Source organism: Orcinus orca, chromosome 2, assembly GCF_937001465.1.
Source record: "Orcinus orca chromosome 2, mOrcOrc1.1, whole genome shotgun sequence".
Taxonomy (NCBI): domain Eukaryota; kingdom Metazoa; phylum Chordata; class Mammalia; order Artiodactyla; family Delphinidae; genus Orcinus; species Orcinus orca.
In genome coordinates this window covers 10298543-10316960 of record NC_064560.1, presented here as the reverse complement: position 1 = coordinate 10316960, position 18418 = coordinate 10298543, and the positions used below count along the sequence as shown (strand labels likewise).

The 18418-nt window shown below is 36.6% G+C and overlaps 1 protein-coding gene across 1 annotated transcript in view; it reads left to right on the top strand.

The window, feature by feature from the left end:
- Window positions 1-360: 360 nt before the first annotated feature.
- The window catches only part of MYO3A (myosin IIIA), a 172237-nt gene continuing 154179 nt past the window's right edge, over window positions 361-18418 (top strand). Inside the window, exons 1-3 of the mRNA XM_033407896.2 lie at window positions 361-540; window positions 3105-3239; window positions 17787-17891. Coding sequence (XP_033263787.2) covers window positions 373-540; window positions 3105-3239; window positions 17787-17891 — 408 coding nt within the window. The 5' untranslated portion in view covers window positions 361-372. The remainder of the gene's footprint in view (window positions 541-3104; window positions 3240-17786; window positions 17892-18418) is intronic.

Below are 18418 nucleotides of genomic sequence, written 5' to 3'. Positions count from 1 at the left end.
GGGACTTGCTTTGATGGAGAGGTGGAATTTTATCATCTCTAAGGTTCATATAAAGCAGTAAATCAAAATGATTTAAATATGTGCCTCTTACTTTAATCTGAAAATAATTAGTAGCAATTAAAGTGGAACTGTGTTAAACATGGAAAGCCCTGCTTACAAAGCATTATTAAACTCATATTCATTTGTTTGCAAAAAAGAATTGAAATTAAAATTTTTCCATGACTCTCAGTACATTTGGTTACTGCTGTGTATTTTCCATATCAGTGAAAATATTAGATAATTTCCCGTGAGTTTATGTGTGCCATTTAATATCACCAATCAAATGTAGATGAAACTCTGTGCTTTTTCTCTCCAGTGATTTAAACTTTTAAGATGCTTCCATTAATTGGAAAAACAATCATCTTTGATAACTTTCCCGATCCTTCTGATACATGGGAAATCACTGAAACAATCGGCAAAGGAACTTATGGAAAAGTTTTTAAAGTGTTGAATAAGAAAAATGGCCAAAAAGCAGCAGTCAAAATTCTGGATCCGATTCATGTAAGTCACATTGGTTTTTTTTTTTCCTGCTGAGTAACTTTTAAAAAAAATCTGTATTAAACAGTTAAAAAGTCTCTAGGTATCTTATCTTGATTTATTTATCACAATGTCAGTTACAATTTGAAGAAAATGTTTTAAAAAAAAAGTCTACTTGTTAGAGGTTCCTTGTTTATATGCTTAACATATATAATAAGGTACAATAAATACTTGATATAAGAATAAATATGTAATGCAAATAAGTATATAAATAATACAACTCTCAACAGCTCAACAGTTGATTTAATATTATTTTAGATTTCAAAGTGTTGTCAGAATACAGATTTATGGGTCTAGAAGTAATCCTAAAATATCGTCTGTACCAGATCTCCTTTTCTTCCTGTGTTCATTTAGGCTTCAGGCAGAATTCCTCTTATTCCAAACCAGAAATATTTTTTAAATTAAATTTCATTCAGAAAAGGGAAGTTAATTTTCAGGTTTACTTAAGTGTTTCCAGAGCAGAAATGATGCTCCTTTATAACCAGGGTGAGGTTCCTTGTGAAAATTTGAATGTCCTGGTCAGTCCACATGTCCTCTTTTTCAGCAGTGCCCCAATGGGCTCCTCCTTTGCTTTTTTGGGGAAATCCAGTTGTGATGAGGGAAACTCGTCTTTCTTTGCCTTTAAGAGCATGAGGAGATGGATGAGATTCTTCTTTCTGGGAGTGAGACATACGTAGCTCTCCCCTAGCACCTGGGGGGAGCTAGAATAAGCTCAGTGATCCCATAATCCCCAAACCTCTACTGAGAGCAACTTCTCCAATTACTCAGCTCTTGCACACGTGATGGGAGTGCCGTGTGATGGAAATGACGTGATGTGTGTGGGGAGGGCATCAGAGTCCTCGTCACCGCTGTTACGCTCATAAACTGTAGGACTCTGCAAAAGGTCTGCCCCTGGGCCTCTGTTCACCTTGGTGTTGCTCTTTCTTTTTTGATAGTTTATTTCTGCTAAATCCATGATAACTACATAGTTTCATATATCTTTGAGCAGAGGAGAGGGAAGGTGGGGTTTCTTTTCAAGTAGTAAATTAGATACACTGGAGGGAAAAAAATAAATAGCACTGTGACCAGGCTTCACTGATGCTGCATGTGTTCATGTTCCCCTGTTGGAAAGTTCTTACCATTCAAACTGAGGGAAGAGAGACACAAATTAGGCTGTACCAAAGTAACTGTACCTCTGATCTTTGCAATTATGGGTCTGTCCTTTGGTCTTCACTGTTAAGGGTTGAGGTCCATGGTGGCGAGAGAAAGGACTCCAGACTGATCCCAATGTATCGCCCCATAATCAGATGTCTCTCTCCCATTCCTCTGCTTCTTTGTGGACAAGAACAAGTGGCTTGTGAATACATGTAGCCGTTATTCTTTCATAATCTACTCGTGTTTGGTAGACTGCTAACCTTATACATCATGTCTTGTTCTATTGCTTAAATGAAACATGTAGATTCATAACTACAGTATGAAATGTGTTCTTTTGCTGCTGTTATTCTTGTGTATTTCCCTAAGAATTCTTTATTTACTCTCATTCATCATGCCACAAGTCAAATAAAAAAGATTTATAACCAGAAGATTATAATCTTAATAAAATAAATTTAGATGCGCCCAGGCATTTTGCAGAGTGGCTTTTTAAAAACTTTTTATTAAAAGGGTCTCACTGTTATGGATTTTGAACTAATAATCTTCTCTCCAAGGTAGGGAGGAAATGAGCAATACTAGAAGGCAGTAGCCTAGTCCTGGATCTCACACAAACCAGCTCCTGTGACTCTGACTGCCCTGAGCTTTAGTTTCTTCCTCTCAAATTAGAGCTCTGGTCTGAAATTCTTTCCAGCTCTCTGATTCCATGATTCTGTCTTAAAACAGTGTGGACATTAAATGTTACCATAAAATATTAGAAGTCTTTTTCTTATTTATGACTCTGTGAGTTGTTTCATGTATATGTGATTTTCCTAGATACATGACTAAGTACCTAGTCATGTTTGCACTTTTACTGATGGGATACCAACCTATTCTACTTCTGGGGAATGGGCCTTTAGCTAACTAAAGGCTGTATGCCAATTTATGTAACTTAACTCTTTCACTTTTTTGGAAAGGTAGGAGTTCATTGCATGTATGACTAGGTTTTGATAGCCTTCGAATATCCTGTACTTCAAAGAAACAAAATGAACCAGCTGAAAGTTTTCATTTCAAGTAAATGGCTTTGCCATCGAAATAAAGTTAACACTACAAAGAAAGGAAAATCATCTTAGGTGGTTCTCCATATACGTTTCTTTCTCATTGCACACAAAAATAGCCTTTTATTTATTCCTTTTCAACGAACTAAATGTAATTAGAGATATATATGATTAGCAGGAAAATCACAGTCTCTCCCCTTAAGCAGTGTAATGAGAAGTTTCAATACATAGTACTGAGTGCAGTAAAAACTATTCTGACCTTGCTTTGACAAAATAAAATTCTACATTTGGTAGTCTAAATTGTTTCTTTGACTTCATTCATGTTTTCCTCACCGTTCTCTCCCCATGACTTTTTGAAACTAGGATATTGATGAAGAGATTGAAGCAGAGTACAACATCTTAAAAGCACTTTCTGACCATCCTAATGTGGTCAGATTCTATGGCATGTACTTTAAGAAGGATAAAATAAATGGAGATAAGCTGTGGCTGGTTCTTGAGGTGAGTGTTTCAGCATTATTTTACATGTGGAAATTTGCAGTGTGGTCTTTTTTTTTAAAATAAATTTATTTTATTTATTTATTTATTTATTTCGTTTTGGCTGCGTTGGGTCTTGGTTGCTGCATGCGGGCTTTCTCTAGTTGCAGCGAGCGGACTTCTCATTCCGGTGGCTTCTCTTGTTGTGGAGCACAGGCTCTATTCCCGCGGGCTCTAGGCGCGCAGGCTCAGTAGTTGTGGCTCGCGGGCTCTAGAGTGCAGGCTCAGTAGTTGTGGCGCGCAGGCTTAGCTGCTCCATGGTATGTGGGATCTTCCCGGACCAGGGCTCGAACCCGTGTCCCCTGCATTGGCAGGCGGATTGTTAACCACTGCACCACCAGGGAAACCCCTGCAGTGTGGTCTTGGAATGACTTAATGTTTATGTAACATTGACCCCATAAAGCAGTTCTAATATGTTCCTGGCTGGTCACATCCTTTGTAGAATGTTATGCCCAGTTCTGGTCTTGCCACCTTTAGAAACATGGGGAAATGAAAGAAAATTAATTAAAGATTAAAAGAAAATGTTTCACGACTTCCCTGGCAGTCCAGTGGTTAAGACTCCGCCCTTCCACTGTAGGGGGCACGGGTCAGATACCTAGTGGGGGAACTAAGATCCCACACGCTGTGTAGACAAAAAAAAAAACAAAAAAACAACAATAATAAAAGAAAATGTTTCCACAATAAAAGACTAAAGAAACCAGGATTATTTTTCTTTCAGAAGAACATGTTATAAAGGGACTTCACTATAATTTTTATTTATTCATCCATATTTTGTTCAACATAACACATGACAGAGGCTCAGTGCCAGGTGCTATGATATGAGAGAAAATTAATGTACCTGAGGCTTCATTAGACAAAAATGGCGAGCTGCTAATTTCTTCTTCTGGCTTCACTGAATACTAATGACATAAACTACAGAAGCAGGTACGATGGGTCCTCCATATCTGTGGGTTCCACGTAGTTGGATTCAAACAGCGTGATCCGTGGATACAGAGGGTCAACTGTATTTACATTTATAGGGAAAAACCTTCCTAGAAATGGTGTTGAATATTGAATAAGTTGCCAAAGGGAAATTATGGAGGCTGCCTTTTCAATTTCTGAGAATAGGTTGGGACAGTTCTCTCTAATGCAGGAGTACTGGAAGGTGCCCCACTAAGGTAACTGCCAGTCATAGAAGAATGTAAGAATGTGTTTCTTCTGATTTTCATTGAGTATTTTTATTCAAGGTGAAGTAATCACTAATTCCAATAAAATTTATAAAAATTTTTAAAAGCTGCTCTTGTCAAACTCGGGGCTAATAAAACCTTTATTTGTTCACCTTAACAGCATCTATTTATTGTATTCACATTATTTTATTTTTTTAATTGAAGTATAGTTGATTTAGAATGTTAGTTTATGGAGTAAAGCAAAGTGATTCAATTATATCTATCTATCTATCTATAGATAGATAGATACACTCTTTCTCATATTCTTTTCCATGTGGTTTATCGCAGGATATTGAACATAGTTTACTGTGCTATGCAGTTGGACCTTGTTGTTTATCCATTATATATATAATAGTTTGCATCTGCTAATCCCAAACTCCCAATCCATCTCTCCCCTGCACCCCGCTTCCCCTTGACAACCACAGGTTTGTTCTCTGTGTCTTGTATTCACATTGTTTCATTAACATTTGATTATTCTGTTTCTTTTTTAGAATGTGCCATTGATTTTCCTGCACAGTAATCATTTATAAATTATATTGTCTCCATACTTTATATTTTTTCTATTATGGTTTTTAAACGAATCTACAAGTAGTGATCGTTGTAGAAAATACTTGAAACTATAAAAAGAACCACTCTTACCTCTGAACATATTTCCTTCATCTTTTTTTTGTATGTTTAAAATGATTGACAATATTATTTATGAAATTAGCGTATTTTTCCAGTTCATATAATTTCAGATAGACTTAATCATTTTTATCTTTTAAAAAATAAATACATTCACTTGATTAATAAAAAGCAAGTAGAACCAGAGGGCTTATAATACAGAACAATATTAGTGTAGATCCAGGTTAGTGGTACCACCCTGTCCTGAGCAGGTAGGTCTGTGCTTTTGCTGTGTTGATCGCTGTACCTGGAATAGATGGCCGAACTTCTCTACTCTTTCATTTCCTAATCCGTATTCTGAATTTTGGCACGATTATTAATTGCACCTCTGGAACCCTATGCCCTCCTGCTCCATTCTGGAGGTCTGCCAGGTATCTGACCTCTGATATCTCTCTGCTGCTCACCTGGGTGGAATCCACCGTTTCTGGATCCCTTGGCCTCCTCTTTCCCAGGTTACTTCTCTGTTTCGCACATCATGTAGTTATGTGCCTTGCTCCCGTTATCCATGCTACTGATGTCACCAGATCTTGAGTCCATTCAGTTCAGTTTCTCTAAGGAACAAAACCCCCATCTGTGTGTGTGTGTGTGTGTGTGTGTGTGTGTGTGTGTGGTGCTCAGGCAGGCTCCTGGATGTTGATATTTTGTATGTTGGGTAAGAGGGTGTCAAGTCTTGATGAGAGACCTCCAAGGGATCCCTTTTTTCTGCCCCTCCCCTCCCATCTCCTCCACTTTCACTCTTACCTTGCCCTGTGCGGGTTACTCTGCTCAGGTGACCTCAAAATAGCCCCCAGCTAGCACTTCAGTTTGTGGCTTCCTCTGCATTGCTCAGTTACCACTCAGTCATCTGCATGCCATGTTGAAAAATTTTGTTGTGATCTCTTCTCCACTTCTCTCCCTTTTTGTTCTTTTTTCTCTTGTGGTTTTATACTTTTTTTATTCCTTTACTAGCATTTTAATGGAGATTCACATGTGAGAGGAAATAAATGTATATGTTTAATCTGCCACCTTTAATTGAACCAGAGTCTTTCAAAATTGTAAAATAGAATTTTCAAGAACCTTCTCAGAATCTGAAACTGTGCATTATTTTATAGAAGTTTAAAAAAATTTTTAAATAACCAGTTGTGTTCTTCAAAGGTAGGCAATTTATTATGATTTCAGAATTATTTTGTATTTCTCAGTTTAGTTCAAGATAGCTTTATAGTTTTAGTTAAATCATGCATTAAAACAAAGCAAAACTTTTACTCATCTCAACATAATTACCTAAGTAATAGAATATAAATTATGAACTTAAACCATTTTGCCTTAAATTAATGGTGAATTGTAAAGAATTTACTTCATATTTGTGTTTGTGTATTTGAGATGTGATGCTCTGCAAATCCTTAATGCAGTCTTGAATAAAATTTTGTATATTTATATCCTTCAGAACATTTTCAGTAATGCATCTTTAATTTTTTTCCTTGTTGAATCATTGGAAAATTAGCATTTGAAGATACAGGTGTTCTGCCTAATGTAGGCCTAAATGTGCAAGGACACAAGGTACAGGTCTTTGCCCAGAGTTTAAAAATATTGAATGAGATCATTCACTGTCTTTTATGCCTAACAAATTCCTATTCTAATTATATTGTCATTTCTCAGTATAATCACTTGGAGTTAGGTGTGAGTTGGAGACTCCAGGTCATAGTTAAATGTTCTTTTGAGAGAGCAGAAAAGATTGATTAAAATACTTTTGGAACATCAGGTACAAGCAAAGTGGCTTCCTGATATAATGAATCAGCAGAGACTTAACAGCTTCTTTGAACTTTGTCCTTATATTTTATTATCAGATGGAGGTATTGGAAATATCCCTAAAAGGCTTGAGAAAAAAGAGTAAATGGTAATTTATTAAAATAGTATTTCAGGAATCTGACCTATTTGCACTCACAAAGTGGGGGAAAAACACAGAGAAAGCAAGAAGTTGGCAAACTGTATGTAAGGTAATTGATTTGCACATATGCAAATTAGACTAATTATATATACACATAAGTGGCTAGATGTACAATTACCTGATTTATAAACATGAATGGTGCAGGTGCTGCTTTAGAGGCACTTTCAGAAAATTGGCTTGTGGCATAAATACTTTATTCTACAAAATGACTACTAATTATACCTCTTATCATAATAAAGCCCCAATAAATTATTCTGCATGAGGGTAAGGATGGCCAAAGAGGGGCTGTGGTGTTACCCAGAGAGTCATGCTAACAGTGCTAGACTTCTGATGTGAATCTACATAAAGAAGGTGTGTCCTGGAGGGGCTGAGCCATCAGTAATATCCCTCGTTATCATCCTGGCATGTGCCGGGGGCGCCATACCAGCTTAGACAAACTCCTGCCCAGCAGTTTTTCATCTTGAAAAATCATTTTATTTATATTTCGATCCAGAATTGAAATTCTAAGAAGGGGATTACTTGCTCAGATTTTACTGGAGAGTCTGTTTTTTCTGTTATTTAGTTGTGATTTTTGAATTACTGCTTTCAGTTTGATACAATTTTTCTTCTTCCTGTTTTTTTTCTTTCATTTTGTTACACTATACATTTTTGAGCATTAATGATATACAGGCCTCTGTTTAGGAACTATTTCCTTCTAAATTCTCTGTATATTCATTTTCAGGACATAGAGAAGAGCACTAGTTGCTAGCTCTCTGAAATTCCAGTTACACATTTGTAATGAAACTACCTAAGAAGAGAAGGGGCAGAAAGTTTTCTTTTGTGGGAACTGATTTTTTTTGCAAAATGTCTCTGGGAATTTTTATTGTTACTTAGTATTCTAGGTTTTCCTAATGATGTCAGCATAAAGGGAGAACTGATGTATTTTTTTTTTTTTACTTATGCTTCATTTTGAAATACCAGACTTATATTAATTTTTGCTTATTGCTATCATATCTCTAGACTGACCTGCTTTGTAAAATGTACATACCTCTTTTGCTTAGTGTTTCCGTTAATTCCTAGCATCTCCTGTGGAGGATCAGGGGCTGGATGTAGGCGGGGCTCGGGGGAGGTCGCTAGGTTTCTGCATCTGATTATCACTAAATCGGGAGACTAAAAAACAGAGTCAAAATTGAGTTAAATCAGTCTGGTATTAAGCATTTTCTACTGATGAGCTCGAAGGGCAAAATTGTAATTTACCCTTTCTTGGTTGGCTGGACAGCAGCACTTTAAGTACTTGAGGGATACAGTCTTCTGTCTCAGAGTCTATTTGTCTAGTATGTCCTCAGCCATAGTGGCTGTGAAAAGATGGCCTCTGTCATTGTGTGTGTGTGTGTGTGTGTGTGTGTGTGTGTGCGTGTGCACGTGCGTGCATGCATAAGTGTCTAGGACTAAAGTTTATTCATCCAGTCATTTATTAATTCCATAAATATTATCTATTACTTTGGGCCAGGCATTTTGGTAGGTTCTGGGCATTCAGTGGAGAACAAGACAAACTGTCATCCTGGGGCTTAGAGTCTAATGGTGCAGAAAGACGATTTAAAACTAAATAGACAAATTAAATAATTACACATTGTTATTGATACTATGAAGAATATAAATGGGGTGCTAATAAAGAATGAAAAAGAAGACCCTTTACGAAAAGAGAGGTGAAAGAAGGCCTAGCTGAGTAGGTAATATTTTAAGCCTCCACCTGAAAAAAAAAAAAGCAGGACACTTGTGGTACCTTTGTTCTTTAATATATATTCCAGATACTCTGATAAGGATCATCCCCATCTCAAACCCACTGAAGCAGAAACTCCAAGAATGAGTTTTAGGAAACTCGTTTTTTAAACAAGTACCAAGGTGATTCTTATCAAAGGAAAGTTTGGAAAACACTGCCAGAGCTTCTCAGATTTCAGCGTGCATAGAAGTAATCTGGGACTTCTGCTCTGGCCATGACAGTAACTTGCATCATTGCGTGGCTGTACCATAAATAACTAGAAAACGGCATAAAATATATTTTTAAAAACACAACAATTTTCAAACACTGGGAAAGAGACAGCTTAAGACTGTGACATTGAGAAAAGGAAATAAACAAGAGGAACACTACAATTATCCCATCTTCAATCTTGGAGGCAGTTTCCAGACCACGGGCAGAAGGAGGACATTCCAAGGAGATCACAGCTATCTTGCTGAACTGAAAAGATTGGGAAGGCAGAAGTGGCTGGAATTTTCAAAGAAGGGAGAGTTAAGCAGGAAAGACGCTCCAGAAATCTGCATAGGGGTTCCCTTGAGTCTTTTACTGAAAACCAAGCTGGAAATGTATAGGGCAAGATTTCAGGCAGTTGGGCAAAGAACAATTATTAGGGTAAGAATTACTGAAAAGCAGTAATCTGAACAACTGCTGGAGTTCGTGCAGGGTTGAGAGATGCTTGAGTTCTGATCAGCCAAATTGGGGAATCTTTGTTGAACCCCTGAGACGCTTAGTAGAGACCCTCCAGAAGGGTTATGTGTTAAAGGAAGGGCTAGACTCACCCTAGAATAAGAACTTCCCTTGGCCTCCCATAAGAAGTTCAAAAACAGGGCTTGAAATGTTCAGGTTGGTCCACAAGTAGATTAACTGCCTGACAGAACAAAATTCAACATTCATTAAGGGAAGACAACAAGATCTGAACATTCAAATGTAAAATTAGTCATGTCCATCATTTAATAAAAAATTATTAGATATGTAAAGAAGCAGGAAAAGGTGACCCATTATCAGAATAAAAATCAGTCAAAAGAATCAGACCCAGGAATAACCAGGATAATGGAATTAGCAGATAGACTTTAAAACAGCTATTATCACAGCGTTCAAGGATTTCAAAAGGAAAACATGAACATAATGTTGAAAGAAATGAAAACTATAGAAAAGAGTTGAATGGAGCTTCTAGAATAGAAAAGTACAATATCTGTAGTGAAAAATATATAGTATTGAGTTTAACAGCAGCTTAGACATGTGGAAGAAAAGATCAGTGAATTTGAAGACCGGAAAATAGAAGCTGTCTAAACTGAGCACAGACAGACAAAAAAGGGAGAAAGACCCCTGCGACTTTTGGGACATTATCTAGTATTCTAAACTGTGTGTAATTTCAGTCCAAGAGCAGTACAGGGGCGGGGTGGGGGGGCAGAGATACAGTATTTAAATAAATGATGGCTGCAATTTTTCTGAATTTGGTAAACACTAAAAAGTCACAGATCTAAGAAGCTCAAAATCCCTCTTGTAGGATAAACAAAGAAAACCACACTAAGATATGTCACAAACAAGGTGCTAAACACTAATAATGAAGAGACCATTACAAAAGCACCAAGAGGACATGTAGGGGTCAGAGAGAAGCGTGGTCACTCATCTGTCCTCCAGTGCAGTGGAATGGTATATTTAAAACATTGAAAGCCTTTCAACTGAGAAATCTGTATACAGTGAAAATGTTATTCATTAATGAAGGCAAAATAAAGACAGATGTTTTCATCAAAGGAAAAGAATTTACCGTCAGAGACCTGCACCATAAAAATGTGGAATAAAGTTTTCAGGCTGAAGGAAAATGACTTCATATAAAAACTCAGACCTGCAAAAAGAAATGAAGAATATTATCCATGGTAAATATAAAGATAAATAAGAAACTTTGTATGTTATATTTTTTAGTATCTTTAAAAGAAAAAAATCACTGTTTGAAACCATAATTATAATTATGGTTTGTGGGGTCATTACATGCAGAATTAAAATGTATAACAACAATAGCAAAGGGACAGGAGAGGAAAAATGGAAATGTACAGTCTTAAGGGTCTTACATTACTTATGAAGTGGTATAATATTATTTTAAGGCATACTGTGTTAAGTTAAAGATGCATATTGTAAACGCTAAAGCAACCACTAAAAATAAAATGAAAAAGTACAGTTAATAAGCCTATAGAGGACAAAATTAAATACTACAAATATTAGTTGTGTTCTTAAATGTTACTTCATTTGCTGTACACCCTTACAATTTCCAAAGACTTTAACTCATTGTTTATTTTTATAATTTTCACCAGTTATACTGGGGAATGAGTCCACAGAGTTCTTCACACTGTCATTCTGGGGAAAAAAATGAATCCTATGAAATCTTTAAGAAAGAAATAATCAGTCTTGTTGACTCATTTATGAGGGCAACATTATACTGACGAAAGAAGACAAAGATATTACAAGAAAAGAAAATATATTCTGACATTTCACATGAACACATTTGGAAAAAATCTTTCTCAGAATATTAACAAATTGAATCCAGTAATATATAAAAATGTTAATATGTTATGACTGAATGGGATTGATCCCAGGAATGCAATTTTATTAAAACATTAAAATAAGTTTGTTAAACATTAAAATTTATTGCATCATAATTCACTGTATTAATGGAATCAAAGAGAAAAAAATCAATAAAAAGTGTCAAAATTCAACACCCATTTGTGATCATCTCAGCACTCTAGGAATAGATGGAAATTTCACCTAACAAAGTGCATCTACCCAATTTCTTATGAAGTGTGCAAAAAAAGTTTGGACTCCTTGCAAAAGCATATATATAATATGTTTAATATCTTTCTTTTGGGGGGAAATTCAAATTAAAACCACAATGAAGCTATAGTACACACCCACTAACATGACTAAAATTTAAAAGACTTATAATACCCAGTATTGGTGAGATTGTGGAGCAAATCGAACTTTTACACATTACTTCGGCAGTGTGAAATGGTGCAGTTACTCTGCAAGCAATACAGCCGTGTCTTATAACATTACACTCACAGTTACCAAAAACTTCACGTGTAGGTGTTTGCTAAAAATTGGTTTCTATAAAACGACTCAAACGCTTTTATAAAATGAGCAAAGTAAAAACTAGAATGAGTGTTAGAAAATGAGTTTCTGCTTTTGTGGCCTCACATGGGATATGGTCAGACTAAGCGAAGCGTCTTAGAGCATTCTTAGAATAAACAAAAAACAATGAAAAACAGCAAAAGTCAGAAATGCCAACTGCAGAAGTCAGTAGTCCTTTTCCAGAAATTCGAGTAAAAATCTCGTATCTCTCCTAACAGTGAAGACAGAATACATTTTGAAAACTTATAAAAGCTGTCTTTGGAAGTGAGTTGTAATGATCTGTTCAGAGAATATCATCCCTTTTGATTTAGGTTATTGGGTTTTTTTTCATGTTTGACTGCAGCCTAGGGAGAGGATTCATTCTCACTGTTGCTCTGTCCTTTCATTAGTGTAGCTCTGGCTTAAGAAAATTATGCTTCAATTTTGTTCAGTGAAAGAACGTTAAGGCCCTGTTGTAGCATTGTGCTGCGAAGCTACACTTAAGGGTTTTCTGGTCCCCTATTACAAATCCCCCTTTTAACCTATCTTGGTGATTTAAGAATTGCATAGGGTTAATATGATGCAATTCATTCCTCTGGGTGCAGTTCTTTTTAAATGGAAACATAATGGTCATTTTCATTTTTTATGATCTGTTGCTTAATTCAACATTTGCATTTCCTTTAATATATTTTAATCCTTCACATTCATTTAAAAACAAACGTACTAAAGTTAATTGTTTTTCACTTTATTCATGTATGAAAGGCATTTTATGCTAATTGAACAAAAGTAAATTTCATCCTAGAGCATATTTGAAATGTTGCTAATTCTAAACGAGGATATAGAATATTCGTGGTGATATCTCATCTTGGGCATCTTTAGGAAGAGGTCAACCACAAGTTAACTTGTGGTTTATTGACATTTGGTCCCTATGGTCTGTTTAATAATTTCTTTTTCGTTTTAATCTACCTCTTCTTGAAGTTTCATTCAAAAGACCCCTTTCCATTCTGAAAATTAAACCACTATTCCTGCTTAGGCAGCAGCCAAATAGTAGAATAATTAGTTTCTAAGAAGACCCTGTAAGGGGTCTGACATAACTTGGAGTAATTTTCTTTGCTCCTTCATTATTAGTTTAGGACCTTTTCAAATATTCTTGACGTTAGCAGCTAGATTTTAAAAAATGAATAGATTTTATTTTTTTGAACAGGTTTAGGTTTATGGAAAAAATGAGTGGAAAGTTCAGAGAGTTTCCATAAATGCCCCTCACCAAGTTTTCCCTGTTATTAACATCTTGCATTGGTATGGTACATTTGTTACAGGTGATGAGACAATAATGATACATTATTGTTAACTAAAGTCCATAGTTTACATTAGGGTTAATTCTCTGTGTTGTACATTTTACAGATATTTTAAAGACTTTATTTTTTAGCATAGTTTTAGAGTCACAGAAAAATTGAGAGGGAGGTACAGAGATTTCTCATATGTCCTCTGCCCTCACACATGCATAGACTCCCCCATTATCTACATTTCTTACCAGAGTGGTGCATTTGTTACAATTGGTGAACCTACATTGACACATCAGCACCATCCAAGGTCCACAGTTTACATTAGGGTTCACTCTTGGTGGTATACTTTTTATGGATTTTGACAAATAAATAATTACCTGTATCCACCATTACAATATCATATGGACTTGTTTCACTGCCCTAAAAATCCCTCTGTGCTCCATCTGGTCATTCTTCCCTTTCTCTTCCCTGAACCCTGTTCATCATTGATCTTTTTACAGGATCCATTGTCTTGCCTTTTCCAGAATGTCATATGGTTGGAATCATACAGTATGTAGTATTTTCAAATTGCCTTCTTTCACTTAACAGTATACATTTAAGATTACCCTATTCCTTGTGTTAGTAACTAGGTTTTAAACCCAATTCAGAGTCATATTTCTGTTTTCTGGGTACCTTTGAATAATAGAAAAGTGTTCTGTAATAATTGGGCATCCATATATAATCCATACCTAACACATGTACAAAAATTAACTGAAAATGGATTATAGACCTACCTGTATGTGGAACCTAAAACTATAAAACTTCCTGAAGGAATTATAGAAGAAAAATTTTTTGACCTTGGGTTAGGCAAACATTTTCTTGATATGACATAAAAAACACTTTCCGTAAAATTTTTAACATGATAAATTTAGAACTTCTGCTTTTCAAAAGACACTTAAAATAAAAGGTCAAGCCACAAACTGGGAGAAAGGACTTGTATCCAACATACATAAAGAACTCTCAAAACTCAATAATAAAAAAAAATTAAAAGTGAACCAAAAATTTGAACACTTCACCAAAGAAAGTAAATGGATAGCAAATACATACATGAAAAGATGGTCAATGAAATTAGTCATTAGACAAACTCAAATCAAAATCACATGAGATCCATTTAGAATGGCTTTTTAAAAAGTCACAGTGTCAACTGCTGACGAGGATGTGGAGCAACTGGAACTCTCGTTCACTGCTAGTGGGAATGCAGAATGGTACAGCTACTTCGGGAAATAGTTTAGCAAATACCTAGAAGGTCATACATGTGACTGATAGGACCCAACAATTCCCAACAGCAATGAAAACCATATTCATGGAAAAGCCTATTATGCAAATGTTTACAGTGGTTTTCCTCATAATTGCCAAAAACTGCAAACAACTCAAAAGTCTTTCAATTAATGAATGGATAAACAAACAGTGGTTTATCTATTCAGTGGAATACTCAGCATTAAAGAAGGAATGACTAACATTAAAATAGCATTAAAGAAGGAATGTACAGCAACAAAGGTGAATCTCAGATTCATTGTGCCAAATCAAAGGAGCTAGACTTAATGGGCTACACACCTTATGACTCAATCCGCATGACATTCCTGCGAAGACAAAATCATAGGGGCAGAAAAGAGATTAGTGCTTGCCAGGGACTGGGGAAGAGGTTTGACTACAAAGAGACAGGAGGGTAGATTTTTGTGTGATGGAGTTGTTCTATATCTTGACTGTGGTTGTGGTTACATGACTAATGTGTTTGTCAATACTCAGAATTGTATGCTAAATTGGGTGAATTTTATTGTATGTAAATTATGCCTCAACATACCTTACTTTAAAAAAAAACTAAAGTGTATATCACAAAGAATCCTGTATTCTCAACTTTACTAGTTAGGGAAAATAACTATGTCAAAGAAATATTGATACCAGAAAGTGGTATTTGAACTTCTTAGTGCAAACTCTATGATCACATTAGTTCTTTTTTCAATTTTTATTTTATTTCCTGCACATTTCTTTTTTTAAAAATAAATTTTATTTATTTATTTATTTATTTATTTATTTTTGGCTGCGTTGGGTCTTCGTTGCTGTACATGGGCTTTCTCTAGTTGCGGTGAGCAGGGGCTGCTCTTTGTTGCGGTGAGCAGGGGCTACTCTTTGTTGCAGTGCGCGGGCTTCTCATTGCAGTGCCTTCTCTTGTTGCAGAGCACAGGCTCTAGGCACGAGGGCTCAGTAGTTGTGGCTCGCGGGCTCTAGAGTGCAGGCTCAGTAGTTGTGGCGCACAGGCCCAGTTGCTCTGCAGCATGTGGGATCTTCCCGGACCACGGCTCGAACCCATGTCCTCTGGCATTGACAGGTGGACTCTCAACCACTGCGCCACCAGGGAGACCTCGTCCTGCACATTTCTTTATGGCTCCTTTATTCTCCCTGTAAGATCCTAGCTGTTTACTCTTGAATTAACATAATAGTCAATCACAGAAGATGCAGCAAAGAGGCCACACTTTGGAGACATAGGAAAAGCCATTCAGTCACCCTGCAATGAATTTTGGAAATTTAAAAACTGGTCCTAAAACTTGGTTCTTTTAAATAAGTGCTCTGCAATTTAAAGGACTCAATTTCTTTTCAGTCAATTTTTAAAAAATTAATTAATTAATTTTTTTGGCTGTGTTGGGTCTTCGTTTCTGTGTGAGGGCTTTCTCCAGTTGCGGCAAGCGGGGGCCACTCTTCATCGCGGTGCGTGGGCCTCTCACTGTCGCGGCCTCTCCCGTTGTGGAGCACAGGCTCCAGACGCGCAGGCTCAGTAGTTGTGGCTCACGGGCTTAGTTGCCCCGTGGCATGTGGGATCTTCCCAGACCAGGGCTCGAACCCGTGTCCCCTGCATTGGCAGGCAGATTCTTAACCACTGCGCCACCAGGGAAACCCTCTTTTCAGTCAATTTTGAATAATTTTGTGAACTAATCTTGCTGGGCCACAGAGGAGGCAATGTGACCCTGTATTCTGCTGTCAGGACAGCACACTCTGCTTCTTATCCAGTTAAAAGGTGCTCCCTTTTCTGCAGAAGAAAATGCTGGTTTGGGAGTGCTAGGGCTGCACAGATTCCTGTAGAAGATGAAAGTTTTCTTTGCATGTAGAAAGACACCAGTTACAAAAGGAGTTGCATCTAAGTGTTCATTTGTGACTTCGTGTTTAGATTTTAAACACACTTACAAAAACAATATTACACACGATGGCTAGATGGACCAGCCAGCCCAGACCTCCTTGTGGGGGATCATGACATGTCATGATTAAATGTAAGACTGGACTCTAAAGTCAGGCTGTCCAAGCTGAGGTCTTAGCTCTGTCACTACTGTGTGATCTTTTCCAAGTTACCTTAGCATTTTGTGCCTCACTTTCCCAATCCTTAGTATGGAGATGCTAATAATTCCTATTTCACAGAGTGGTGAGATACACAGGTAATGCATGTAAATGGATTAGAAATGTGCTAGCTTAAAAAATGTGCCCAACACAGCTGTTATTATCGAATCTATAATGTATCAGAAGTGTTAAGGCATCCAGTAAAATCTAATCACTGTGTTAGAAAAAAGTTTGAGAGAAAATGTGTTCAGTATTTTAGATGAGGGCGTCAGGAATACACTTCCTCTCACCTTTGTTTTCTACCTCCATTTAGGTCAGTAGAGTCAGGGAAATGCCAGGCTCTTAGTTTGCAGGCACTGAGGTGTCAGAGGAGGCCCCACAGTTCAGGGTAAGGGCAAGGAGACCATGGACCAGAGCCCTGGGGGGAGAGACAGAGCTGACAGCAAACGCTAATGGATCAGACATTAGGGGATCACGGGGTCAAAGCTTTGTTGGGACCATTTACCTAGTTATCTCCCCTCTCATGTTCCACTGCTAATGTCAGTGTTTGTCTCTTCTGAGAATGCACAGCCCGTTTGAAAGTTTACTGTGGGACTTCATGTTACCTAACTTCAGAGAAACCTGGATGTGAAAAATTCCCCTACCATGCCCTTCCCTCTTGTTTGCCTCTACTCTTGGGAGGTGTGGAGGGAGGAAGCTAGGGAACATGACACTTAAAACAGTTTTCGAAAATAGTATTTGTAACCCTTACTTCAGCACACTCTGAAGTTTTACCAGAAGGGAGGTATGTTTTTAAATTATTGCGCATATGAAACAGTATATAGCCATGGATTGAGGTCACGTTGCACTGTTAATTAAACTATCAGGAATCAAGAATGCCTTTAAGCCCTAGATCTTAAAATTTGAGACTGATTTATAGAATCATAATTCTTTTCCTTAAATTTAAAAGCCAAGCCCAGTGCTTCTCCAGATTCTCTTCTAAAAATTAATTCAAATGGAAACTGTGTTCCAGTAATTAATTGTACACTAGTACAAGTTTATATCTTCATTTCATTTATGAAACCGTAAAGATGATGGGAATAATTGTTTGAAACAAAAAATTAGAACAGTTTGTAAAACGTTTTGAGAAAACCTTTTATAGCAAGTACTTAAAATGGCATATCATTTTATTATCTATCTTGAAATATTCTTTTATAGCTGTGCAACGGAGGATCAGTGACAGATCTTGTGAAAGGATTTCTGAAGAAGGGCAAAAGAATGAGTGAGCCCATAATTGCCTATATTTTACGTGAAGCGCTGTTGGTAAGGCGGTTTAAATTGTTCGCGCATTAATTAGGAGGCAGTTCCAGTTAAATAAAAAGTGAGGATCCTATTTTTAGCAAAACATCACTGCATTAGTATTTATCGATGCAAGAGTAAGATGCAAAATGTGAAATGTTTAGCATAACTAATTCCTTTTTTCCATTAGAGATCTACCCTCCTTGTGTCAACAGAAACCTGAGTTTTGATCTCCTAGGTATATTTCTGAGATTATGGTAAAGGTAGATAATGTGTATTTTTACTAATAGTCAGGTTTTTATTTGCCATTGTTTATTTATTTATACCTTTAAGAGCCATTATTTCAAATGAGTGTATAGAATGTTTTCTTATGTTGAGATCAGCACATTTTAAATAAACTATTTGCTAAGGGCTAAGGGGTATGCACTGGTTTTTTTGAATTTTTATATAGTCCAAAGTGGAAATGATATACTTTGATTTGACTAACTCAGTGTGAAACATTTAAGAACCTTTGTTAATTTTAACGTGTGGTGTGTTTCCTATTGATTTTG